The following is a 27,985-nucleotide window of genomic DNA, read 5'->3' on the forward strand; positions in this document are numbered from 1 at the left end:
CCATTTACTTTCCACTGTCAGGTTCTTCATGTACTGATCTCGGTTTTTGTTCAGCAGTTCTCTGTCGATCTGGTGTGAGTTTGTGTTCATGTTTCTTATTATATCAATCATATTTTTTACGAGACTGTGCTTTTTCAATGTATTTTCATTCTTTTTCACTGCATATAAAATTTATGCGACATGCTATATTTGATGTCAGGAATGGCCCTAATGGACAACAGAGTTATCCTATTCTATAGAAATTCAATTCTGAACTGTTTGCAGTGAAATCCACATACACACAAACTCATGTTTCAAACAAAGATGAAACAGAACTGGAAGTGATATTCTAAGCAGATCCAGAATTGGTACTTCTACCTTCTGTTTTACAGTATAAGAGTTATCACTCCAAGATGGACAGGAAAGCGACTGCTTGGTTATAAGAGTTTGAATTTAGTTTAATTTTGAATCAAAATCTAGGAAGTCAAGAATAACAGCCAAGATGACTTGTCGTGCTGACCACACGATACCTTGTAATCTGCAGGCCTTCGGGCTGAGCGGCAGTCACTTGGTAGGCCGAGGCCTTTCGCGACTGTTGCACGATGGGTTTTGGAAGTATGAGTATAAACGGGCCGCCTTGAAATTTGACGCTGTAGACTGACATAAGGGACTAGGTTATGAGTTAAGAACATTAACACCGAGCTTGATAGCTGCAGTCGCTTAAGTGCGGCCAGTATTCGGGAGATAGTAGGTTCGAATCCCACTGTCGGCAGCCCCGAAGAGGTTTCCCGTGGTTTCCCATTTTATAATAATAATGTTATTTGCTTTACATCCCACTAACTACTTTTACAGGTTTTGGAGATGGCGAGGTGCCAGAATTTAGTCCCACTGGAGTTCTTTTTCATGCCAGTAAATCTACCAATTCGAGGCTGACGTATTTGAGCACCTTCAAATACCACGGACTGAGCCAGGGTCAAACCTGCCAAGTTGGGATCAGAAGGCCAGCGCCTCAACCATCTGAGCCACTCAGTCCGGCATTTCCCATTTTCACACCAGGCAAATGCTGGGGCTGTACCTTAATTAAGGCCATGGTTGCTTCCTCCCCACTCCTAGCCCTTTCCTGTCCCATCGTCGTGATAAGACCTATCGGTGTCGGTACGACATAAAGAGCAACTTGTTAAAAAAAAAGGAACATTAATGTTGTTGAGTGCTTGCAAGTTTCAAACATTGAAAATTATACAGGTATCAAATACTTACTATTGTATTGTAACCTTACTAGATGTTTTATGATAAAAAATAATAGGTGAATTTCAAGGAAAGTAGGCAGTTAGTTCTTCACAGATATCTTGTTTTTTAAATAAAATTTTATTATCAAAATAAACAATGTATAAAAAACTGGTATATGTAAGACTGCACTGTAGACCGGTACAATGTCAGTATGTAGAAAGTACATGGTATGTAAAATGAAAAAGTAATAAATAGAATTATAATACTGTGAGTGTTGATAGGAGTTGAGATATGGTGGCCACTGGAACTTGGCTGGCGCTGACGGTAATATCTTCAGTCTTTGTTGAGAACATATCAGTAATAGCCACCTGAAACAGGAAATTACAAATCAGGAAGGAAGATATTTCAGAACATAATTTTTTGATGAATATTCATACATCAGTAAGTCAGTAAAGGATAGAAAAGGTTTTGAAATTTCCATTTTATATTTCAGTGCTAAATTATTTGCCATTCATGCCATGTTTTTATGCCATCTCAAATAGTTAAGTGAAACTCGTGTGTTAGCATTTTCTTTGATGAACCAAACATCTCTTCAAGAAGAAGATTGTGATCTTAGAGCAGGGTTCCCATAATCTATGTTATTTTAACCAGGACATTTCCAGTTTTTTAACTTATAAACCTGGGACATTTTGTAAATAAAAAAAAGAAAAAAGAAAAAAAAAAGAAAAAGTATTATGCAATAAAAATTACAAATTCAGAAATGAGTGAGTCAATTATCAAATCATAAGGTTATCACATTTTAATTAGAAAAATGCCAACTTATTGCAAAATATACAAGAGTAAAGTAAACTGCAATTGACAGATGTTTTTCATTTTCAGTTCTTGCAGTAAAAAAAATGAAATGTCGTATAGCTTTTAGTGCCGGGATATCCCAGGACGGGTTCGGCTCGCCAGGTGCAGGTCTTTCTATTTGACACCCATAGGTGACTTGCACGTCGTGATGAGGATGAAATGATGATGAAGACAACACATACACCCATCCCCCGTGCCATTGGAATTAACCAATTAAGGTTAATATCCCCGGCCCGGCCGGGAATCGAACCCGGGACCCTCTGAACCGAAGGCCAGTACACTGACCGTTAGAAACTGCTTACACTGCTCCTGGAAGCCTTATTTTGATTAGCATTTTCTTGTGGTTGAATATGTATGACCAACCACCATTGGATTATTAGAGCAATAAGAATGCCTGGATAGCGAGTGAACTTACCTCCGCCTCCTCCACCGTGCCCACCACTACTGTAGCCGCCAAATCCACCACCACCTCCATGACCACCACTGCTGTAGCCTCCAAAACCACCACCACTGCTGTAGCCACTTCCTCCATGTCCTCCACTGCTGTATCCTCCACCCCCATGGCCTCCTCCACTGCTGTATCCTCCACCCCCATGGCCTCCTCCACTGCTGTATCCTCCACCCCCATGGCCTCCTCCACTGCTAAATCCTCCACCCCCATGGCCTCCTCCACTGCTAAATCCTCCACCCCCATGGCCTCCTCCACTGCTAAATCCTCCACTTCCAAGGCCACCGTAGCCTCCAAATCCTCCTCCACTGCTGTAGCTACTTCCCCCATGTCCACCACTGCTATAGCTACTTAATCCACCACTGTAACCACCTCCGTGGCCACCGCTGCTGTATCCACCTCCTCCACTGTAACCACCCAATCCTCCTCCATGACCACCGCTGCTGTATCCACTTCCTCCACTGTAACCACCCAATCCTCCTCCTCCATGACCACCGCTGCTGTAAACTCCACTACCACTACTTAGATAGCTGCTACCTCCATAGCCGCCACTACCTCCTCCATGTCCTCCTCCAAATCCTCCTCCACTATATCCCTTGAAACTTCCTCCTCCAAATCCTCCACTGCTGAATCCTTTCAGACTACCACTGTAGCCTCCTCCTCCAAAACCTCCACTTCCTTTGTATCCACCTCCACTGCTATAACTGTATCCTCCTCCATCTCCTCCATGACCTCCACCTCCACTGTATCCTCCAAATCCTCCACTGCTTATGCCTTTAAATCCTCCTCCACTATAGCCCCCGCCAGAGCTGTAACTGTCCCCGAATCCTCCATGTCCTCCACCTCCAAAGCCTCCTCCTCCTCCACTGTAGCTATAACCTCCTCCCCCTCCACCTAGAAAGACAGAAAGGGTTTATACAGTACAATAAATTAAATACATTATAATAATGTTTCATTTTCAAATAAGTTTGCAGTTGCACTGCTGGAAAAAAACACACACAAAAAAAAAAACAACAATCTTGTGTCCTCTTATTCCTCGAAATGGTGCAGCTGTGTATACCTCTTTAACAACATACCAGCCCTCCTACCAATCGTAAATCTCTGTCAGTACCGGGACACCAGCTAAAAAACACTAATCGTTACAGTACGGAGATGAACAGATTCATATCCTCATGCTGCGCTGTTGCAGCCCTTTTCAGGCATACCCCTGATGGAGGTGAACTGCATATACTTTTTAATCTCATAGCAGTCAATTTTAAATATTGGGCAGTACAGAGACTCAAACCCAGACCTCTGAAGACGGAAGCAAATAGCTACAGAGCTGGACGCACTGCTGGTTGAAGAGCGTCATTGATCACATGCAGTTTCTGACTGACTGCCCGTCGACCTGGCCAGAGAAAGGGCGTAACTCTTTAGGTGGCCCGCCTCACCCCTCAGGGCGAGGAATGAAAACTGTTAAAGAAGAAGCCCATTGAGACTTACTTTAATGCAATATCACCCCTATGAGTGAGAGATAGAATACATCCATGGTATCTCCTTCCTTCTGTAAGATGCAACTAGAAGGGGACTCCCCAGGTGTTCTCAACTTGGTAGGAAAGCATGAAAGCCGAGTGACTTCTCACCAGGGTGATCGTCGTTCGAATCGCAGTCAGTGCACGTGGGATTTTTTAGATGAAAATTCACGTGCCTGAGGTTCGGATTCCACGTAAAACTGGAGGATTCGTATCTGTGAGCACAATATCAGTAGTCACATAAAATTATAAGCTTACTTTCAACTTGGTAGCGTGGGTTAGTGAGATTGGTTAAGATTTGTTAGGCATTTTCATTCCTTGTAAGGAGCTAAACAGATACGAAACCTAAAAGAAGCCTTTACATTCTGGGCTGAGAAGCTCAGACGGTAGAGTGCTGGGCTTCTGAACACAAGTAGGTGAGTTGGATCCCAACTCAGTCCGGTGCTACTTGACTGTGCTCAAATTCTCTAGCTTCGTGCTGGTAGATTTACTAATACATACAAGAACTCTTGTGGGATAACATTCTGACAACACAGTATCCTTAAAAAATATGTACCAGTTTAAGGGATCTTTGTTGTTATTATTATTATTACCTGAACCTCGACATTACTAAGTTTCCGAGGGCTCTCATGCCATAAATCTTTGTTGTTTATTTTAGTTCTTTGTTTAAAAAATAAACTTCATGGTAATCAACCAGGATTGAAAAAAGTGTTTCACAGCTTGAAATCAGGCTCGGTCATTGAAGAGTTTTTCCGGAATTTCTGGGAATGATGCAGAAAATTTGCGCGAAAGTTTTCAAGGGGATCGTATTCCGATACATTCTTTGTTCAAGAGACCGTAGTTTCCTGCCCCACCTCTTTTCTTTAAATAACAATAAATCGTACGAGAGCAGAGCAGAAATATTTCCAATTAGAGTGATTACCCAATTGATATTCCAGCAACTTCGTGGAGTTCAGTACCGACTTTCTCTTAACCACGCATCACATGTCACTAAGTTCTGTTTAAAGAGTTTAGCGTTAAAAAGTGTGAATGCAGGTGGGTGGGCGCTGCATGTGTACGGTACTTGATAAGTTTGTAGGGAAAGTAACTTTCTACCTTGAACGTGCATTAGGCTGTTAGTTCATGCACCGGTTTGGAACTCCTAACTTCTAGGTGGAAAGTCGATTGAGATAATCGTCGTCTGCTGTGACCTGGTGAGCAAAGAGAAAATTACAATTAGCCGATCTATGTCTTCTGCTGAATTGAAAGTCACTATTGTTAAGTCACTCCCACTTTTACCGGCTATCTTCACGGTTTTCTTTCGATACAGTTGACTGTGAAAGTGGTCGAACTTGACCTACTGTGGTACTGGTCCACCCTATGTCACTAAGCGCTTTGAAATATGCCGGTGAAGTTCTTGATTGCTGCCCGGCTGAGTGACTCAGACGGTAGAAGCACTGACCTTCTGAGACCAAATTGGCGGGTTCTATCCGGGCCAGTCCAGTGGTATTTGAAGGTACTCAAATGTGCCAGTCTGGCAGGTTAAGGAACTCCTGTGGGACAAAATTCCGACACCTCGGCGTCTCCGAAAACCGTCGAAGTCGTTAGTGGGCCGTAAAACCAATAATGTTATTCTTAGAACATTGTTCCAAAATGCACAGAAATAAGGAACGTGCTAAGTAGGGGGAAGGAGGACATAGTCCACTGGCCGCTCACAAAGGCGGCTGTGGTTCGAATCCCCGACAATCAAGGTGGAATTTTTAAAATGAAAATGTATGCCCCTGTGGTTTCGGATCCAACATAAAACAACTACTTCAGATCCCGTGGCTATGATCACGATATGAGCTGTCACGTAAAACTACGAGCTTGCTTTTTTTTTTCATTAAGTGGTTGGGTGGGGGATCATTTCCGCTGGTGAGTTATTTCCAGGAATGACGAGAATTAATTCACCGTATGGTTAATTTTCCTGGCTTAGGGACTGGGTGTTTGTGCTCATCGTAATACACTTCTCTTATCTGCATACTACACTGTCAACAAGCACATAGGAACACGCTATACTGAATACAATATAGGGGTGGTGTCAAGAAGACCATCTGGTCGTAAAACTGCGCCAAATTGACGTCTAGTGGCAGTCCTAATAAATCGAGGGAAAGGTCGGGGATAACAATTATAAGTATGACCTCAGATACAGGGTTGTAGGCCTTCTGAATTGATGCAATTTAGACGGCCTTACGCTCCAATTTCGACATGGCGATTGCGTGTAATCCAGTAGAGAAGCGTACAATACAATACTGTATAAGCGCCACACCACTGTAGTATCTCGTGCCTTTTTTCGTAAGAAGACACGTGTGCACAGAGTTGCCGTTTTAATTTGGTTTCTTTGCAAAAAGTCGGTCTGGTGAGTATTTCTTCTGTTTAGTGACCAGTGACAATTTTGTTGGATTTTATTACAGTAATCAACTAAAAAAAGGCTATCGATTATTGGGCAGAATAGTATACCAACTGCAGCAAACAGATGTCTACACATTAGATACCTTATTTGTTTAAATAGGCTATGTATCTTAAAATGGGATGTTGGGACATATTCATAAATTTCAATATGGCGAAAAATCAGTTTTGCTAGAAATGCCCTTAATGATAGCACTTAAGCCTTGTAAACTTGCCTAGTTAAAAAATATGTCCTTTCTTTTTCAGTCACCTGGCTGTGTTCCAATTACTATCTTTGTTGGGCTCGGAATATCTTTGATCAACTCTATGCGTTTGCTTGTGTAAAATGAATGAGAGGCTGTGTTATTACGAGGTGTTGTAAGTATTTGTGTTTAGAATTGGGTTAGGCTTATCATTTACCTAGCGGGTTGGCCAAACGATTTGGGTCACATAGCTGTGAGCTTGTATTCGGTAGATAATCAGTTCGAGCTTCATTGTCGGCAGCCCTGAATATGGTTTTCCGTGGTTTCTTGTTTTCATGCCAGGCAAATGCCAGGTCTGTAGGTACCTAATTAAGGCCACGGTCGATTCCTTCCCATTGTCGCCGTAAGACCTGTCTGTGTCGGTGGGACGTAAAACTTTTTTTGAAGGGTGAGATGGGTTGAGTTAATACCCTCCAAAGTCTTGTCTGGAATGGCTGTTGAAGAAACCTTTCGGTGAGAGAGTCATGGGCTTCCGAAGCCGTGCAGGTCCAAGTCCCATCTTGTACTATCGTATAAAATAATGTTAGCTACACAAGTGGATCAGTCCAAGTCTAATTCTGTGTATTTCAATATTTGGGAATGATGACCTAGTTTGGAGTCCAATAAAAAATCTTAAGACTCATTACGGCACTTTTAACCATCGGAAAATATAAATCCTGGAATGCAAAGAGCGTTGTCAGTGAGGATGGGAAGGAAGTAGCGGTAATATGTATAATGCAACTCGTGGTGATCAATCTTGGCCAGTGGTGGCGCTTTCTTACGGGAAAGTAGAGACAGGTACTCTTGCCCTATAGGCCTAACCTAACCTAAGCTAACCCACTGAAGAGTCGATGGGGAAAGCAGACTCGCTCCTTGACCTTGTGGTAGAGAAAGCGAAAGTTATGGGATGGGCATTGTTTACGCTTGGAGAGCACGATATCCTTTCATTATCCATCTCACATAATAGAGTGGAGGTAATTACATTTCTCTGACTTCAGGTCAGCAGTCTCGTCTCTCAGGAGTTTTGAATCAAAATGCAAAGGTGAAACTCCGGATCACATGCGATCTCACTGGAAACGACCAATCATGTGTTTTGGCAAAGGTAGTCGAAGTCCAACCTATCCCAAGTAAATGCCGACTCGAAAACCTTTCACTGGAGGCGAAATGCTGCCTGTACGCCTGTTATAGTTACCCCAGTTAATATATTTAAGATGACACCTCTTCTTACCCTACTGCTTTAGCTCCTGTCGCGCACTCGAATGAGGAAGCTGGATCGTTCGGAGGCCCGAATTCCAGTCTGACCGCGACCATCTTAAGTTGGTTTCTCTTTACAATTTTCCATATTTAGTCGTGGCATATATTGGGTTAGGGCCTACTGTCTTATTTAATATCCTGGAATACATCGCAATTTAACTCACAGTTGGATGACCAGTCGAGATTTCTTTCGTGATTTTGATCTCAGACCACGTGCATAACACAAACTTTACGTTCGAGTAAGCGCTATACCGAGCTCGATAGCTGCAGTCGCTTAAGGGCGGCCAGTATCCAGTTTTCGCGAGATAGTAGGTTCGAACCCCACTGTCGGCAGCCCTGAAAATGGTTTTCCGTGGTTTCCCATTTTCACACCAGGCAAATGCTGGGGCTGTACCTTAATTAAGGCCACGGCCGCTTCCGTCCAACTCCTAGCCCTTTCCTGTCCCATCGTCGCTATAAGACCTATCTGTGTCGGTGCGACGTAAAGCAATTAGCAAAAAAAAAAAAAAAAAAAGTAAGCGCTATGACATTTTAGTCATATCCGTGACGTGTTTATGTTTCTAGTTACGTGGAGTTGTAACTGGGAAATGATACTCGAAATTTAACATGAAGTACATCGCAGCTATTGCACTGTGTATAGGATATAGGACAACATACGGTACATGATTTATCAAATACGACTTCACTCCAAGAATATGTTTCTTAAAAGCAGTTTCACAGAATCTACATCCGCGTATAATTTCAATTTAATACATTTTTACTTTTTGGCTGTTTACATCTGTGTAACATACCTTCAATTGTTATAGATTTTAAGATACGTTGGGATGTCGGAATTTTGTCCTGCCGGAGTTCGTTAACCCGGCGGAAACAAGCAACACAGGAGTTAGCGAATTTAAACAACCTCGAAATGGTTCTGGCTACGTCACCTTTTGAAGACTTCTTTGTTTAAAGTCTGTGAGTGAAGGTATTATCCAATCAAAATGTCTTTCATCGATATTATAGTTTATTTCATGATTAAATACCAATGGGACGAAGATTTTTGCATCTGTGATGATAATTTGCTCTGCTATACTGTGCTCTCTCTGTTTTCGTTACAACTAGATTCATGACAATTGGCAACTGGACTGATCACCAGCTACGTTCGTTAGAAGGAAACTAAATTGCCAGACCGTGATTCGCCTGTCTCAGTGTGTTATATATAATTCAGCGTACTAAATTTCTTGGTCTTCAAAATCTTTCCTCGCTGTAAGGGACTGGCATGTCCGACCCCGCGGTGTTGGGGGCAACGCGTCCGCCCATCACCCGACGGCCCCGGGTTCGATTCCAGGCCGGGTCAGGCGTTTTGAATTGTAAATTATAAATATCCCTGGCCTGGGGACTGGGTGTTCGTCTCGCCCTTAACGTTTTTTTTCTTCACATTCAACACTCTACACTTCCGCAATTCCAATTACACGCAGGTTCATATCATATGGTGCAAGTAGGGACAAAAGATCTCTATAGGTCGACGCCCCGAACAAATATTAAAAAAAGAGGGACTGGCATATATTGCCGAATTAAGATTTATGAACTCAAAAAGAGTTTGGCCTGTTCATTCCTGGTTAGACATAGTGTTTACAGCGCACGATGTTTTGTGATATGGGCAAGAACAAATGTGTTCCTTTCGGTGGCCCGACTCAATCTCATCCTTGCCTTTGACAATATGAAAGTGACTGAGGTATGATCAATGTTATAACAGTAATGCCATTCCTTATGCAGGTAGTCTCTGATGAATGGTGTGGAAGTTTCCCTCATAGGATCGGTTGGTGTGTGCGTTTCAGTGATATGACAGATTGATACGCAATACTGTAGGCCTAATACTAGGTTCAGTGAGGAACGTTACGGGAAACTACCTCACTCTTCATTTCCTTTGTACCAACTGGGCAAAATAAAACTGGCCCGGAATAACAAGACTGACGCGGAATTGACCCTTGTTAATGAGTAGGAGAACTTCCCATCACAGGAAATGCTGGGAACCATGATTTCGATGCACCGATCGGTTGCTGTGACATGTCTGCGCATGTGTATTTCCCGAGTACGTCACTGTATCATTACGTGTGAGTGAGTGAGATAAACAGACGTATTTAGCGACCAGTTGAATCGAACACAAAATGGTGCTCACGATAAAACAGTGCGTGTTCATTGCCGAGTTTTATGCGATGCACGATTCGTGGATAACCTGTGTGGAACTGTTTGAACAAGAGTTTAAGACTGGAAGTGTTTGGCAAAACTTCCAGCAAAGTCTGCAATGCAAAATTTTGTGGCAAAATGGCATGAAACCTGCTCTGTGGCAAATAAGAACAGTAACTATCCGAAAAGAGTTCGAACAGCAGAAAATATTGCTTGAGTGAAGGAAAGTTGACGAAATATCAACGCCGTCTATCTGTGCAAGTGGGAATGAAGAGATCGTTGTCTCGAAACATTATCAAATTGGACCTGAAACCGTATCCTTACAAATTTATTGTTGTATATGCGTTAAAGCGTCCGGACGAACCGTCGCGTCTTGAGTTCTGCCGGTGGTTTCTGAGTGAAGTGGAGTCAGGACTTTAGGATCCTCAGTTTTTCACTTCTTCAGATGATGCCATTTCCAATATCTTCTGTGATGTTCATTAACAACGGTCAGTCCTATTGTAAATATTTTCCCGTCCAGTTCTATTTTGCCCACCTGGTACTTCGGTGACACCTAGGCTATCTATGAAAGCTGTTGGGAGTCGTGAAAATTCAACCTGCAGCCAAGGACTTGCTAAAAGTGAAAATTTGTTCAATTGGCTGTGTATTTTGATATATTCGAGAGAAATTCATGCTTCCAGGAGTATTTTCGACTTGTAACTATTGTCCATCTTGACCATATAGTGCGGTATAAAATAATAAGAATCAACTACGATCACTGCAGCAGGTCAGTGTAATGAAAATGAAAACCTACAATCTGTTTTCCAGTCAGTGACCGGGTCTGGGATGGAATGAATCAAGCCCCATCTTGCGGCGAGGATAGGAATTTTGCCGGCTGTCGAAGCCTGGCGCACTCCTCTGGGGCAATGATTAATGACTGACAGATGAAATGAAATGATAGTGGAGAGTGTTGCTGGAATGAAAGATGACAGGGAAAACCGGAATACTCGGACAAAAACCTGTCCCGCCTCCGCTTTGTCCAGCACAAATCTCACATGGAGTGACCGGGATTTGAATCACGGAACCCAGCGGTGAGAGGCCGACGCGCTGCCGTCTGACCAGATCAGTGTAATACCTGGTGATATCTTTGCTTTGATCATAAATTAGTTCTTACATTTTTGCTATTAGTCATATTGTTTGGGATGTTAAAAGACTTACCATGGTGAGATGGAGGTTCCGAAGCGGCCCAGTTGATAACGGCAGCAATGCAGACTAAACCCAGTGATATCTGCAACAATACAGGGTTTGCATATCCGTAAATATAACTTGCATCTTGAAGTTACCCTGGGATAAGACACAGGAGAAACAATACAAGTGAGGGATGAATTTTTACCTTAAAATGCAAGTCAAAAAATTAAATAAGCTATACTAGTTGTTGAATGAACTGTCGGCATCATTATCGTATTTACTACAGGGTCTTTGGATAGAACCAAGCTGATTACCTCGACAGTTTTATGTACGGTAATCTCTTGGAGAGGATTCGAATTTGATATTGTGGAAGAAGTTTAGTTAAAGTTTGCAAGGTAATGGTGACGAATTAACAACATTGCTTTTAAATCTAGGAAAACTGCAGATTTTTGAAGGAGGGGATTCTAAATTCGACTTTCCTCGTAAATTACAATAATTGAACTCTGTTGTTTAAAATAGTACTTTTCGTAGCAATATTAATTGGTTTACCTTAACTGTTTATGAAAATATCTTATCAATGACGTTTACACTTTCTGAAATGTTAAGGAGACTATCTGTATTTTGTAAGGCATGACATTGAGGCTTCCAGGTATTAGAATGATGGCATTCTACCGATTTCTCTATGCATAAGCGTATATAGGTTGCAGAGACTGGAAAAGAGAGAAGTCTGTTAAGTAGCTTACTTTTTTTTTTTCACTCAAAGAACAGTATACATTTGCAAACGCGTAGTGTTTATAAAATGAAAATTTTAATTTATGTTCGAAACCATTTTGAAGATACAAATATGGCTAAACTGTGTAAAGAATTAAACGTAATTCGGTGTCAGTAACCAAATATAAAACTGTTGCATTATAACAATAAACATTGTTATACAATGCATGTATCAAACAATTTGGTTTGCAGAAAAACGAATACTCTCCCATCAGTTTCTGCTAGAGGAAGTTAGTATTTTAATCTACTCTATGAAACTAGTGGTCATTTTATAAGAATTAATTAGGAGATACAGTCTCTAAGAAGATTATATTCCTTGAACGTACTTAAAAGACGTAGGTATCTCTTTTCCGATCTGTGCAATTAGAAAATTAATCTATTAAAAATTATTTTTCTTAATGGAACTTCATTGGACGCAATACGTCAACAGGATTGAGCTTATAAATTAAATGTTCTACACTACTTAACAACAAAAGCATATTGTGCTAAATTATTGTTAATTTCATTCCTTGCAGTAAAATAGTTTTGATCATTTCTAAATGTTACTGCTTTCTTATTGCTATGTTTTTTCACTCATTTTGATATTCAAAGAATGGAGAACGCGGTTAGCTCAGAAGCCTAGGTAGCTGGCCTTTCACTCTGATGACCTGTAGTCGAATCCCTAAAAATGATCAAGAATGCCAGCTGTCCTTTAAAAATTCTGATCTAAACCCAAAACAAACCATGATAGCTCTAGCAAATTCAGAAATAACTTCGGTAAACGGAAGATGAAACGCATGAATATCTTCTTGTGTACGACTCCTTGTAGGTAATAGAAAGAAAATAGTATATTTACTTGTCGGTTAGAAAACCTTCACGATAGAGTTCTCTATTATTCAAAGTCAGGGAAAAGATACTCAAAACTGCCGGCTGGAGTACTCAGAACGGGATATTAAATTGACATTCTTACGACAAAAATTGTGAGAATCTGATGATTCCCAGGAATTACTCGAAACACGGCTTACGTTTAAAAATACCAAAACAAACCTATTATATCGAAGTGTCGCTAGACTTCCACTCAGTTCTTTGTCAAGATCGCTGTAGAATATTTAACCAGATGCTTACCCGTCCCATGGTGAAGAAAAGAGCTGGTTAGAAATGTTTCGGTGTGGAGCTACTGCTCTCGAATGATGCCGCCATACACGGCGGACTGGATTATATATGCTGACCTTGCGGAGAACGCATCTTCAGTATGACGTGAGGGAAAGTGCGCTCCCCTCCCTTTCCTCTGTTGCCTAGGGTCACGTGGTGAGGGCAGGGATACGGACTACTGAACTGGTTTCCAGGTTTATCTCACGTGAGCTTTCTTTTCCCGTGTTAACCCCCGGTCGCCTAAGCTGTTCGTGGGAGAAAACGAAAGGAAGAGGCATCGCACCTTCACTTCCATCTCGGCAGGATGTGTAGTCATCCTAAATGAAAAGTGAAACCGCTCGAAACCATTGCATATGACTCAGGTACTAATGAAGAGCTCGACACCCAAATAACTTCCGTGCTCCGGGTTGTTGCCTAGAGCAGATTACGAGGTTTGGCTGTGAACAGATTGTTACAATTACGGCCGGCGTGAGTGTATGAACAATTTAGCCCACTTGTGGAGAATAAATGCTACTGCTTTGTGTGCGTATTTTAATTGATCTGATATTAATTCCAGAATTGATTTAAATATATTTAATGTGAGTGTGTTCAATGATCCAGCTCTAATTTCGAAGTCTGAACTGAAATATTTAGCGGAGGTGCGTGTTTGTGTGTGTTGTAAATGGCCCAATACCGATTTTTAAAAATATGAATTAAATATATGTAGTGTGAGTGTATTCAATGATCGATGATCCTAGATTTTCAAAATGCAAAACTGGTACACTTCGTTGCAAGTTCGCAAAATGATTTACCATTTAATATATGGGCTTATATTTAAATGTTTGGGTTTTGAAGGTATGTTGTTTTGATTATTATTATTATTATTATTATTATTATTATTATTATTATTATTATTATTATTATTATTATTATTATTATTATTATTATATACAAACCTTGAAATAGTGTAGGATATACTTTCTAAATGCAAAATAATGGAATTAGTTAATTTTATGTTTTTATTTTCAACTTTAGATATGATTTTCCGTGGTTTCACACCAGGAAAATGCTGGGGTTTTACCGTAATTAAGGCTATGGCCCGCTACCCTCCCATCTTTGAGACGCCGAAAACCTTCAGCGTGTTAGTGTGACGTTAAACGTAAACCACTAGCAAACGAGCAACTGGTCGCGTGGTTTGGGTCACGTAGCTGTCAGCTTGCATTCGAGAGATAGTGGGCTCGAACCCCACTGTCGGCAGCCCTGAGTATGGTTTTCTGTGGTTTACCATTTTCACAACAGGCAAATTCTCGGGCTGTACCTCAGTTAATGCCACAGCCGCTTCCTTCCCACTCCCAGCCTTTCCTATCCCATTGTCACCATAAGACCTATCTGTGTCGGTGTGACATAAAGCAACCTGTAAACTACTAGAAAAAATAACTTCAGCTCAGAATAAAAAAATACTTACATTAACGTACCTTTCTAAAGTAAACCCAGTGTTCTTAAGTCCTCAACATTCGCGATCCATGGGCCAATCTCAGCCCTTAGCTTCAGGTAAAGTTGATGATGCGGAGATTGAAAGGCTAGCATTTTATTTATTTATTTATTTATTTATTTATTTATTTATTTATTTATTTATTTATTTATTTATTTATTTATTTATTTATTTATTTATTTATTTATTTATTTTATATTGAAGACAATAGTTTTTAAGAGCTTGGTATCAGAAGACATCATTTCAAACCTTTGGGCAAGTAAAAAAAGAAATGGCGTATGGCTTTTAGTGCCGGGGTGTCCGAGGACAAGTTCCTTTGGGCAAGTAAGATCCTTGTAAAAAAATTTCGACAACAAAATTTACTTCATAGTCTTTTACTTGAAGTCCATTTTCCTCAAATTATTCATCTATAAGAAAAACCTCTGTGAGAACATTTGAGCCCGGCAGACTCAAACAGAAAAAACAGTAGTTTCGAATATCCATATAACGTTCAAAGCTCCATTGTGTGTAAACGTTTGCGATTATGGACAAGGCCTGGAGAGAGGGCAAATTTAAAAATTACACTTTAAATATTTCTGCCCCTGTAGTGTAAAACGGAATATCTGAGATCCTGAACTAAAATGGCCGAATACGTATTTTCCAAAATCTACATTAAATATATTTAGTGTACGGTTCCAAATATACAATTCTAGTTTCAATCTATGTAGTGTTTGCACATTGTAGATGGAAAATGACCCAGTATCTATCTTTTCCTCGCATTGGGTATACTAAAGTCGAAACTAGGTTTAGTTCATTTTTGTCTGTCTTAGGGGCGTTACGTTAGGGCCTGCAGGGCCTGCATTTCAGACGGGCCCAGTCCTTTAAGAAACTCCGCAGACTCCTCGGAAAAAAAAAAAAAAATGTTATGTATTTAGCCGAATGTAACTCTGCACGAAAATGGTTGGGGCAATTTTGTATAATCAGTCGAAATAGTTTGTTTTATAATTTGTAGGTAGAGGAATAATTGCCACTTGGTCGTATTTAGCAGCAGTTTATTGTACTGAGTGTAACCCAGCACAGCTGAAAACAAAATGCTTGCCCTTGCCGTCTCTCGCAACACCACTACGTTTTCCTCAGAAAAGAACTGCACCAAATTACGTAAAATAATCACAGCAATGAAAATTGATATCAAAAGATCATATTTTCGTTAGAAGAGGATAATTATTTTATGTGTAGTGCATCTGAGATCGTATCATGCACAACTTTTGCTGAACATTTATCACACAATTATTCGTCAACAATGTTTAATAATAATAATAATAATATTAATAATAATAATAATAATAATAATAATAATAATAATGGTGTAGTAACACTCAGTCAATTCATTTTCGAACAAGCCTTTTTTGCGCGAAGGCTTATCTGTTATGCTGTTTGATGTTTTTCAAACTTTATTTGAACTGTTTTAATTTTGTTCGTTTTTCTCTATTGTCATTGAATATATTATTATAATTGAGACGTCGGTATCGGTTACAGTGTATAGTTCTGAAGTTACTGAAAAATGAAACCAATTTTAATTACGAACAACTAAGCAGCTTAACCGTTAAACCAAGGAGGCAGTCAAATAAAACCTATTAAACATTTTTTAATAATCTTAGATAATGAATAGTCCCTTTGTTTATATAATTTGGCCGGCCCCGTGGTATAGGGGGACAGCATGCCTACCTCTTACCCGGAGACCCCGGATTCGATTCCCGGCCAGGTCAGGGATTTTTTACCTGTACATGAGGGTTGGTTCGAGGTCCACTCAGCCTACGTCATTAGAACTGAGGGGCTATCTGACGGTGAGATAGCGGCCCCGGTCTAGAAAGCTAAGAATAACGGCCGAAAGGATTCGTTGTGCTGACCACATGACAACTCGTAATCTCCAGGTCTTCGGACTGAGCAGCGGTTGCTTGGTAGGCCAAGGCCCTTCAAGGGCTGTAGTGCCATGGGGTTTGGTTTAGTTTGGCTTAGTTTTATATAATTTGACAATATATTACATTATTTCTACCTGCTGTAATTACACTTACCGGCAGGCCTATATTAATTATTCATGGGTTTTACATTTTTATTTGAGGATGCTCGAATTTTTATTTTAGCTGGCAGACCCATATTCAGCTCGTTTCGCCCCTGATCAGTCTGTTGATGTGTTACGGTATCACGGGAAAATGGCTGAATAAAACGTCTCGAAACTTAGTATGTCAGTTCGGGGACGGCCGGGTTGTGCACTTAGCTGTACAGTGTTATTCATCTAAGATATCAACCTCCAATAGCTCGTGAACTGTTCAAAATATCGACATTCTGTTTTCAATAATAATAATAATAATAATAATAATAATAATAATAATAATAATAATAATAATAATAATAATAATAATAATAATAATAATATTAATAATAATAATAACAATAATGTTATTTCTTTTACGGCCCACTAACTACTTTTACGGTTTTCGAAGACGCCAAGGAGCCGGAAATTTGTCCCACACGAGTTCTTTTACGTGCCAATAAATCTACCGACACGAGGCTGACGTATTTGAGCACCTTGAAATACCACCGGACTGAGCCAGGTTCGAGCTTGTCAAGTTTTCCCGCAGTGTCTCAACCGTCTGAGCCACTCAGCCCGGTACATTCTGTTTTCACTTTCAGTAATGATGCCAAGGAGCTCTTAATGAACTTGCATTACTTTTTCAGGGTGTCAATATCTGCTGAGATAATGGCCCTAACTTTGATTTTTCAAATAGAACTACGGTATTTTCTATACCTGAACTATAACTTAGAAATATTGTAAATTCAGCACTGTGATTATTTTCAAAATCGGACTGGCACTTCTCGAGAAAATGTGATGTATTCAAATTTGCTTTATTTGCCAGCCGGGAACTGCCCTGTTCTATTCGCGCTACATATGAAACATGAGCTAGCTGTCAAAAATAGTCTGTAACTCGAATTTTGAGAAACCGGTCGTCTGTACTCAGCTCTTTTTATTTGTTAATGTTTCTCCTTCTCTCTATTGTACGCCATCAGTTTAATTATAACACTTATTATAGTAACTTTTTAGAAGACAGGAAACAGTACATACTTTTTTTTTTTTGTTATTTGCTTTACGTCGCATCGACACAGATAAATCTTATCCTTCTCTCTCTATTACTTTTCCCACACCATAGTGGGGATGTATTGCGACCCGTGTCACACATATGGCGATTTGGCCCAGTTTCACGGACAGATGCCCTTCCTGACGTCTATATCTACGCGATACTTTTCGTAGTGTTAGCACTAACTTAGTCGGGTTTTCGATGACGGCTGGATAGGAAAGGGCTAGAACTGGGAAGGCAGCGTCCATGTCCTTAATTAAAGTGAAAAATGGCAAACCACTGAAAACCATCGTCAGCGCTGCCGATGGTGGGGTTCGAACCGACCAACTCCCGAACGCATGGTAACAGCTGAGCGGCCCACACCGCGCAGCTAGCTCGTTCGTTCCTATGTGGTTTAATATCACATCCTGCAGAACAGAACCCGTCACATATCCATTTTTATTTTATCTGTTACCTATCATAACATTAAAGATGTTAAGTCATACATGTTATCATGGTGTATTTTGGGCTCAATATAGCGAATAACCACCAGCTGTCAGAAGAAGGTAATTCTTATGACAACAGCTACCTCATGTTTCATTCATAGTGCGAATCGAACATCGCACCGCCACAGATAGGTCTTATGGCGACGATGGGATAGGAAAGGGCTTCGAGTGGGAAGAAAGCGGCCGTGGCTTAGCCCCAGCATTTGCCTGGTGTGAAAATGTGAAACCACAGAAACCCATCTTCAGGACTGCCGACAGTGGGGTTCGAACCCACTATCTACCGCGCCTATAACTGCACGGTCAACTCGCTCGGTACGAATCGAACAGGGCAGTCCCCAGCTGGCAAGTGAAACACGTTTGAACATATTACATTTCCTCGAGAAGTATTTGTCCGATTTTCAAAATAATCACGGTGCGAAATTCTGAGGGTATGTGTAGAAAACCGTGTAGTTCCATTTAAAAAACAGTTAGTACCATTATCTCAGGAGATTTTTGACACCATAATAATAATAATAATAATAATAATAATTTTAATTTTTTTTTAATTTCGTGTGGCTATTTCTAGCCGAGTGCAGCCCTTGTAAGGCAGACCCTCCGATGAGGGTGGGCGGCATCTGCCATGTGTAGGTAACTGCGTGTTATTGTGGTGGAGGATAGTGTTATGTGTGGTGTGTGAGTTGCAGGGATGTTGGGGTCAGCACAAACACCCAGCCCCCGGGCCATTGGAATTAACCAATTAAGGTTAAAATCCCCGACCCGGCCGGGAATCGAACCCGGGACCCTCTGAACCGAAGGCCAGTACGCTGACCATTCAGCCAACGAGTCGGACAATAATAATAATAATAATAATAATAATGGCGTGTGGTCTCCGGGGAGGCCTGGTGCAGGTCTTTGGATTTGACCCCCGTAGGCGACCTGCGCGTCGTAACGAGGATGAAATTATGATGAAGACAGCACATACACCCAGTCCCCGTGCCAAGGAAATTAACCAATTACGGTTAAAATTCCCGACTCTGCCGGGAATCGAACCCGGAACCCCTGTGACCAAAGGCCAGCACGCTAACCATTTAGCCATGGAGCCGGACTTAGACCATGAAGAAGTACTGTAAGTCCGATGATGAGCCCCTTGGTACCATTACTGAAAATAAAAACAGAATATCAATATTTTCACCGTTCACGAGTTACAAATTTTAGGTGGACAACTTAACTGAATAACACTGTCTATCATTTAGTTGGTATAACAATATTAAGGGGCGAAAACAGTGTCAAATTTCTACATTAATAATTAATACGGTCCATCTCTGTAGTATAGTGGTTCGCACGATTAGCTGCCACCCCCGGAGGCCCGGATTCGATTCCCGGCTCTGCCACGAAATTTGAAAAAGTAGTATCAGGACTGGAACGGAGTCCACTCAGCCTCGGGAGGTCAACTGAGTACAGGTGGGTTTGATACCCACCTCAGCCATCCTCGAAGTGGTTTTCCGTGGTTTCCCACTTGTCCTCAGGCAAATGCCGGGATGGTACCTAACTTAAGTCCACGGCTGCCTCCTTCCCTCTTCCTTGCCTCTCCCTGCCAATATTTCCATCCCTCTACAAGGCCCCTGTTCAGCATAGCAGGTGAGGCCACATGGGCGAGGTACTGGTCCTCCTCCCCAGTTTTATCCCCGACCCAATGTCTCGCGCTCCAGGACACTGCCCTTGAGCCGGTAGAGGTGGAATCCCTCTCTGAATCCGAGGAAAAAACCAATCCTGGAGGGTAAATAGATTAAGAAGAGGTGCTCTTAACCTAAGAGGAATAGCAACGGAGATTATTATATTTTTCACATACGTCCAATTTTATCTTTGGAAATCAGTTCTATCTATTATCTGTACGGGACTAAAGTTTTATGAAATGCAATTATTATATTTTATGTCCCATGCATTTCTACGGTATGAGCTGTGATAACGGAGATGAAGACATATAAATTTTTTTATTGCTTCGTCCAGGGTTTCCCAAAACTTTTTATCCCTGAGCATATCGCAGGCATGTCCAAGAACCCCTAGCCACAGAACAAAAAACAGAATTTTGTAATGACACCATGTTTGATTTTATTCGTATAACTAGCTGATGTACCCGTGCTTCGTTACGGGATTCTCAGAAAGACTGACCTTGTGGATTTCCTAACTGAAGTCAACATAGGCCATTACAAAAACGTCAGTAGGAAAGTAGCGATTAAAGGCAATGTTATCATACAAAATACTCGATCAAATGAAAAACCGCACATTTTCTCACTTTTAACGAACAGTCCTACGGTGCCGATCTAACAGTCCACAGTTCCAGAGCTGAAATTGACCAGGCCGTAGATTGCCGTGAACACTCCTCTGCCATGATTCCGTTAAATATGCACACTGCGCATTCCAGTCAGTGCCTCAGAGTAGGGATTTGAATAGCTCGAATGCTATGATGAACCAGTGTGTTACGTACCAGTAGTATCAGAAAATTTATGAACCAGGGGAATGGCATGCTAAAGAAGAAAGTTATCTAACTACCCAGCTACCTTCCGCCAGTATTCAGGCAGGCTGTTACACTCAGTACGACTGGGCGAGTTGGCCGTGTGGATAGGAGCGCGCAGCTGTGAGCTTGAACCCGGGAGATAGTGGATTCGAACCCCATTGTCAGCAGCCCTGAAGATGGTATTCCCTGGTTTCCCATTTTCATACCAGGCCAATGCTGCGGCTGTACCTTAATTACGGCCAAGGCCGCTTCTATCACAGTCCTAGCCCTTTCCTATCCCATCGTCGCCGTAAGACCTATCTGTGTCAGTGCGACGTATGGCAAAATAAAAATAAAATATCTCTGTACGCAGCAGTAATCCTATCTATCTAAGATGAGTGGCAACAGAAGACACAAAGCACAACACAACAAACAATGGCCAATGCAATGTTGTTGTTGATCAATTTTATGAGCTTTCTATATTATAGGCCTTCACATGTAGTTTTCTTTCGACTCTGTGATATTAGAGCGTCTTATAAAATTATTTATATCGTAGACTGTAGTTTCCTTACTCTCCGACTTTACATACCGATTTTCATTAAATTCTGTTTACCCATTTTCTCGTGACTCGGCGCTGATATGGACTTAGAAACCAAAATCCAAATTCATGAACATCTCTGTGATCATAGCCGGTACGGTAACAATATATACGACTTAAATGATCAGAAAAATAGTATTATTTAACTTTAATTATGTAGTATTTATCGATACGACCACGAATAACAGATATTTGAGAATTAAATTTTAGGCCTTCCCTAAACTACCACTTCATTCCACGTGAATAACATTATTTATGGCCTAGATTATAGCGACTTATTCCCCGACTTCGCCTACCAATTTTCATTAAGACAGGACAACTAATAACATAAATATTTGAGAATTAAATTTTAGACCTTCCCCTAAACTACCATTTTTCTCAGCGTGAATACTATTATTTATGGCCTAGTATGAAGCGACTTATTCCCCGACTTCGCCTACCGACTTTCGTTACGATACGACCACTAATAACATAAATATTTGAAAATTACGGCCTTCCCCTAAACTACCATTTCACTCAGCGTGAATACAATTATTTATAGCCTAGATTATAGCAATTTATTCCCCGACTTCGCCTACCGATTTTCAATAAGATACGACCACTAATAACATAAATATTTAAGAATTAAATTTTAGTTCTTCCCCTAAACTACCATTTCGCTCAGCGTGAATACAATTATTTATGGCCTAGATTGTAGTGACTTATTTCCTGACTTTGCATACCGATTTTCATTAAATTCTCTTCAGCTGTTTTCTGGTGATGCGTGTACAGACAGAGACAGAAATTGCGGAAAATTAAAAAGTGCATTTCCTTGTTACTGTGGACATGACTAATTCAGAAATAGGCCCTACCATCTTTTTAAAAATTCTTAGCAATGTACAGACAAAACTGTTATTTTATACACATACATTTAGGAGTAGTATTTACTACCTTTCAACGTTTAATTTAATTTCGTTTACGTAAAGATACTTTATACATGCACAGACATTATAAAACAATTCCATTGTTGCGGTTGATGGATCTATGGTGCTGTTTTCCAAAGACGAAACGTTTTACAAGCACAGTCACTCGAGCCGAAGATCAGCCTCTACATTAGCTCTGTTTCTGTTCTTCGTTTTCATTTGTATGAGAGAAGAAAATGTACACTCACACAGGTATGTTGTCATGAAAGACATTAAACTCAGCATTTCCTTTCTAGAAATTGTAGGGTAAAGGGGATGTCATGGACACAAAAGTCCGACTCGTTGGCTGAATGGTCAGCGTACTGGCCTTCGGTTCAGAGGGTCCCGGGTTCGATTCCCAGCCGGGTCGGGGATTTTAACCTTCATTGGTTAATTCCAATGGCCCTGGGGCTGGGTGTTTGTGTTGTCTCCAACATCCCTGCAACTCACACACGACACATAACACTATCCTCCACCACAATAACACGCAGTTACCTACACATGGCAGATGCCGCCCACCCTCATCGGAGGGTCTGCCTTACAAGGGCTGCTCCCGGCTAGAAATAGCCACACGAAATTATTCATGGAACTTCCTGGAGCTAAACTTGCCACTCCATCTGATTCTTCACACACGTCATACTTCAATTTATTTTTCACATTCTTCCTGCCAAGACTTCGGTTAGTTGATCTTCCTCAAGGGAGGCAGTGCATGTTCAGTTTCAAAGAAGGGATTTCTGATTCACGAGATTTTTTCAACCATAGGCGGAAAATATGGTCTGAGTGTGGATACTAGCAATTCCAAGTGTGTCTCAGTTACATCACTTATACTGCCTTGTAGTATTTCTTCTTGTTCCGCTGCTAACTCGTCCTATCTATCGGCCAAGTTACTGTATGTAAGCTATACAGCAGTGAAGACATAATTACTAAATTTAGAATAATGGTCTATGGATTGTGTGTGTACAGTAAAATGTCCCTCTTTAAGAACTTTACCGAGCTCGATAGCTGCAGTCGCTTAAGTGCGGCCAGTATCCAGTATTCGGGAGATAGTAGGTTCGAACACCACTGTCGGCAGCCCTGAAAATGGTTTTCCGTGGTTTCCCATTTTCACACCAGGCAAATGCTGGGGCTGTACCTTAATTAAGGCCACGGTCGCTTCCTTCCCATTCCTAGCCCTTCTCTGTCCCATCGTCGCCATAAGACCTAGCTGTGTCGGTGCGACGTAAAGCAACTAGCACTTTAAGAACTTACAACTTACATTATTATTGCGGACCCCTTGGATTATCGCCCCCCGCCCCCCTCCCCCAGGGGTCCGCGGACCATAGTTTGGGAATGGCTGGTTTCCGTCCATCGACAGTGCGCATCACTGACATCGAAATATCAGTAACCTAGGCACAGATAGTGTAGATAGTTATAGGAATTCCATTTTATGAAATAAAAAACTGGAACATTTTCAGCGTATGGAATTATAGAACGTACAAATTGTCATTTCTTGATGGATACAGTTCTTTTGCATCCATCTCTTGGCACAGGCCAGAGTAAAGTGCAGCTTCCACCAAAGTTCCAGTCAACATCCATGGCTGTGACAATATGGAAGTTGCTGGGGTATGGGTAGTGCTGAGTAATGACATTCAGAGCACGACTAGTGCATCTGAGTGTTATGAAGGGTGCTGCTCATAGGGTCAGTCGTGCTGCAATAGTACTTTCTGACCCAGTGAGGAAAGCAATGGCAAACTACCTCACTCCTCATCTTGCCTAGTACGCCTCATTTTGGTGCTGCCATTGGTTTTGGGCGTTTCCTTATAACCGCATAACCTTTGGTGGTGCTATTTGAGGATCCAAACAGTCTCTGGGCTGATGACCTAACAGACAGATACGAAATTCAAATATAAAACAATAATATTAAATTGTGTCCGCCTCTGTAATGTACCTAGTGGTTAGTGTGATTAGCTGTCAACCCCGGAGGCCCGGGTTCGATTCCCGGCTCTGCCAAGAAATTTGAAAAGTGGTACGATGACTAGAACGGGGTCCACTCAGGCTTGGGAGCTCAACTGAGTAGTGGGGGAGGGGGGTTAGATTCCCACCTCAGCCATCCTTGAAGTGGTGTTTCGTGGTTTCCCACTTGTTCTTAGGGCCACGATCGCTTCCTTCCCTCTTCCTTGTCTATCTCTTCCAATCTTCCCATTACCAACAAAGCCTTTGTTCAGCATAGCAGGTGAGACCACCTGGGCGAAATACTGGTCCTCCTTCCCAGTTTTATCCCCCACCAAATATTTCATGTTCCAGGACACTGCCCTTGAGGCGGTAGAGGTGTGGTCCCTCGTTGAGTCTGACGGAAACACCAACCCTGGACGGTGAACGGACTAAGAAAGAGAAATTATTAAAACTATTTTGTTTTACACATATCAGAAGTTACATGCAGTTACATTATCTTGCTTATATTGCATTATTTTTATTTATTTTTTACGATTTGTTTTACGTCGCACCGAAAGAGGTAGGTCTTACGGCGACGATGTGATGGGAAAGCGCTAGGAGTGAAAAGGAAGCGGTCACAGCTGTGTGGCCCTATCTGCACGCCCAACTCGCTCGGTTTATTTTATTTATCTGAAGAATGAATCTGTTCGAGGAACCTTCTATCTTGAGGAAAAAAAAAAATTAAAAAACAACTCAGAACATGGCATGACCTTAAAACAAGTTTTCACGAATAATAAAGAAATAATTATTTTCTGGTTTTAACGTATTTCTTGCCTGGCTCTTACGTTGAATGGTCAGTGTAGTGGCTTTCAGTTCAGAGGGTCCCGGGTTCGGTTCCCGGCCGAATCTGGAATTTCAACCTTAAAATGATCAATTCCGTTGGCTTGAGAACTGGGTATTTATGCTGTCCCCAACATCCCTGCAACTCATAGGCCTACACCACACGCAACACTATCCTCTACCACAATAACACGCAGTTACACGGCTGGTGTCAGAAGGTCTGCATTACAAGGGCCGCACGAAATACTAATTGTAATAATTTATTATTATTATCAAATGAAATGGAGTATGGCGTTTAGTGCCGGGAGTGTCCGAGGGCATGTTCGGCTCGCCATGTGCAGGTCTTTTGATTTGATGTCCGTAGGCGACCTGCGCGTCGTGATGAGGATGAAATGATGATGAAGACGACACATACACCCAGCCCCAGTGGCAGCGAAATTAACCAATGATGGTTAAAATTCTCGACCCTGCCGGGAATCGAACCTGGGACCCCTGTGACCAAAGGCCAGTATGCTAACCATTAAGCCATGGAGCCGGACGTTATTATTATTATTATTATTATTATTATTATTATTATTATTATTATTCACACTCGATTTTTGGCCAACTATGTACCACTTAAAATAACTCTTCATGATTTCGGCGCTTTATTCCTTCATTCTCTTGCTTACAGCTTTTTTCTTTTTAGCCATCCGATGCTGTTTCTTCTCGGTCGCTGTTTCTCGCTCTAGGGTCCCCTCAAATGTGTGTATCTTCTTTCTGAAAGCGGTTCTTTTACGGATGTCTTGATCCATGATGTTCATTTCTTGCAGATCCTTCTTGGAACAAACCCTTTGTTATAAGAGTTGTCTTTCCTATTGGGTTTGTTGAAATGATTCAAAATTTTCTTAGTGAGTCTGTCGTCGGGCATTCTTGAAATATGTCCATAGAATTTAACTCTTTGCGTTATTATTATTATTATTATTATTATTATTATTATTATTATTATTATTATTATTATTATCATCATCATCATCATCATCATCTGTTTACCTTCCAGGTTCGGTTTTTCCCTCGGACTTTGCGAGGGATCCCACCTCTACCGCCTCAAGGGCAGTGTCCTGGAGCTTCAGACTCTTGGTCGGGGGGTACAACTGGGGAGTATGACCAGTACCTCGCCCAGGCGGCCTCACCTGCTATGCTGAACAGGGGCCTTGTGGAGGGATGGGAAGATTGGAAGGGATAGGGAAGGAAGCGGCCGTGGCTTTAAGTTATGTACCATCCCGGCATTCGCCTGGAGGAGAAGTGGGAAACCACGGAAAACCACTTCCAGGATGGCTGAGGTGGGAATCGAACCCACCTCTACTCAGTTGACCTCCCGAGGCTGAGTGGACCCCGTTCCAGCCCTCGTACCACTTTTCAAATTTCGTGGCAGAGCCGGGAATCGAACCCGGGCCTCCGGGGGTAGCAGCTAATCACGCTAACCACTACACCACAGAGGCGGACCATTATTATTATTATTATTATTATTATTATTATTATTATTATTATTATTATTGTATATTTCTTACATCACTTCACATATAGTACGCGAAACTTTTCTTGAGCCCTGAGCTCCATAGTGCAGAATGGGAACTAGGGCTCAAGAAAAGGTTTGCGTACTTAAACTTAACATTCTTAAACAACTTAAACATTCTTTCTACTGAAGCATTTGGTCCTAATATTGTCAAGTGGAAACTAACAATATTGTATTTATATTTTCACTGCTAATTTGTTCGTTTTTCATCACATTGAATAACTGTAGCCACCTTTCTTCATAATACTTTCACAATCGATTTATTCGATCTCGACCTAATAAAGATCGATATGTTAGCTGTTTTCATGTTTATGTCACATGTAGCGGCAAACTTAAAACCGATAGTTATGAAAAACAGAGACCATTTACGTCCCGCATGAAGTTTGTCTAGACAGTGTATGTTCAGTCCATCAGCGCTTCCGCTGGTAGGATCCTCAACAGCTCTGCCATCAGCTGTCATGGATGGCCTAGGCATCACTGAAGAGGCGTACTAGGGAAATGAGGAGTGATGTAGTTTCCCGTTGCTTTCCTCACCGAGCCAGAGTTGCTATTACATATCAGTCTGCCAAGCCCACTGAAATGCATCAACCGAGCCTATGAGCAACATTTTCACACCATTCATAGCAGGGACTGGCTGCATAAGGAATTGGCATTACTAGCATCGCTCATACCTCAGTCACGTTCATATTGTCAAAGCCAAGGATAAGACAGAGACAGACCTATGAAAGTAACAAAATTGCTCTAGCCTATACCAGAAGACATAGTGCACTGTAAACACTAGGTCCTGCCAGCAAAGGCATGTCTAGACAGTAGGACACTTAAATGAAAACTGAACTGTACTGGAAAAACTGGGACGAATACCCGTAGAATCCCTAACTGCTAGTGCGAACTAAATACAGTATATTTAGCACGTTTCTATTTTATAAATCTGAATTCATGTTTTCTGCGGATGTGTGCGTGATAGCTGAGTGGTTGATTTGAAGTGGAACAGAGGTTCGAATGCTGGTTAATGTGCAATTTCCAAAATGAGATTTACACCTTTTGTCATTCTGAATCCAAATAAAACTGTAGGTCCACTGACTTATATTAAGAAAATACGTTGTCCCACAACTATCCAAGTTTTATTTTGATCCTCTTCTTCCGCCGCTTTCCCCCACACCTTGCCGGGTTCGCAGATGCGAACGGCATCGCACATGTGGACTTGGCCGTGGTTTACGACTGGATGCCCTTCCTGACTTATGTATTCACTATTACGTGTTTCTCTCGTGCTTACTAGTGTGGTATGTTATGTGTGTTGTAACGGTTCAAATCCCGTTACAAGGTGATATCTGTATTATTATTATTATTATTATTATTATTATTATTATTATTATTATTATTATTATTATTATTATTATTATTATTATTATTATTATGTCCGTATTATTATTATTATTATTATTAT

At 41.2% G+C, this 27,985-nt stretch overlaps 1 protein-coding gene across 1 annotated transcript; it reads right to left on the reverse strand.

Moving 5' to 3' along the window:
* Positions 1 to 1,380: 1,380 nt before the first annotated feature.
* Positions 1,381 to 13,180, reverse strand: LOC136867416 (uncharacterized). The gene is made up of 4 exons (XM_067144614.2): positions 13,128 to 13,180; positions 11,283 to 11,352; positions 2,474 to 3,400; positions 1,381 to 1,574 (listed from the first exon to the last, which is right to left on the reverse strand). The coding sequence occupies exons 1-4, from the start codon at positions 13,134 to 13,136 to the stop codon at positions 1,561 to 1,563; spliced, it is 1,020 nt and encodes a 339-aa protein (XP_067000715.2). The 5' UTR covers positions 13,137 to 13,180; the 3' UTR covers positions 1,381 to 1,560.
* Between the last annotated feature and the right edge of the window lie 14,805 nt (positions 13,181 to 27,985).

The sequence above is a fragment of the Anabrus simplex genome, chromosome 3 (genome assembly GCF_040414725.1).
Source record: "Anabrus simplex isolate iqAnaSimp1 chromosome 3, ASM4041472v1, whole genome shotgun sequence".
NCBI lineage: Eukaryota > Metazoa > Arthropoda > Insecta > Orthoptera > Tettigoniidae > Anabrus > Anabrus simplex.

Coding starts and splice junctions, on each gene's coding strand:
- LOC136867416 (XM_067144614.2), bottom strand. Junction 3,401..11,282: donor GGAACCTCCATCTCACCATG/GTAAGTCTTTTA, acceptor CTGTCTTTCTAG/GTGGAGGGGGAGGAGGTTAT.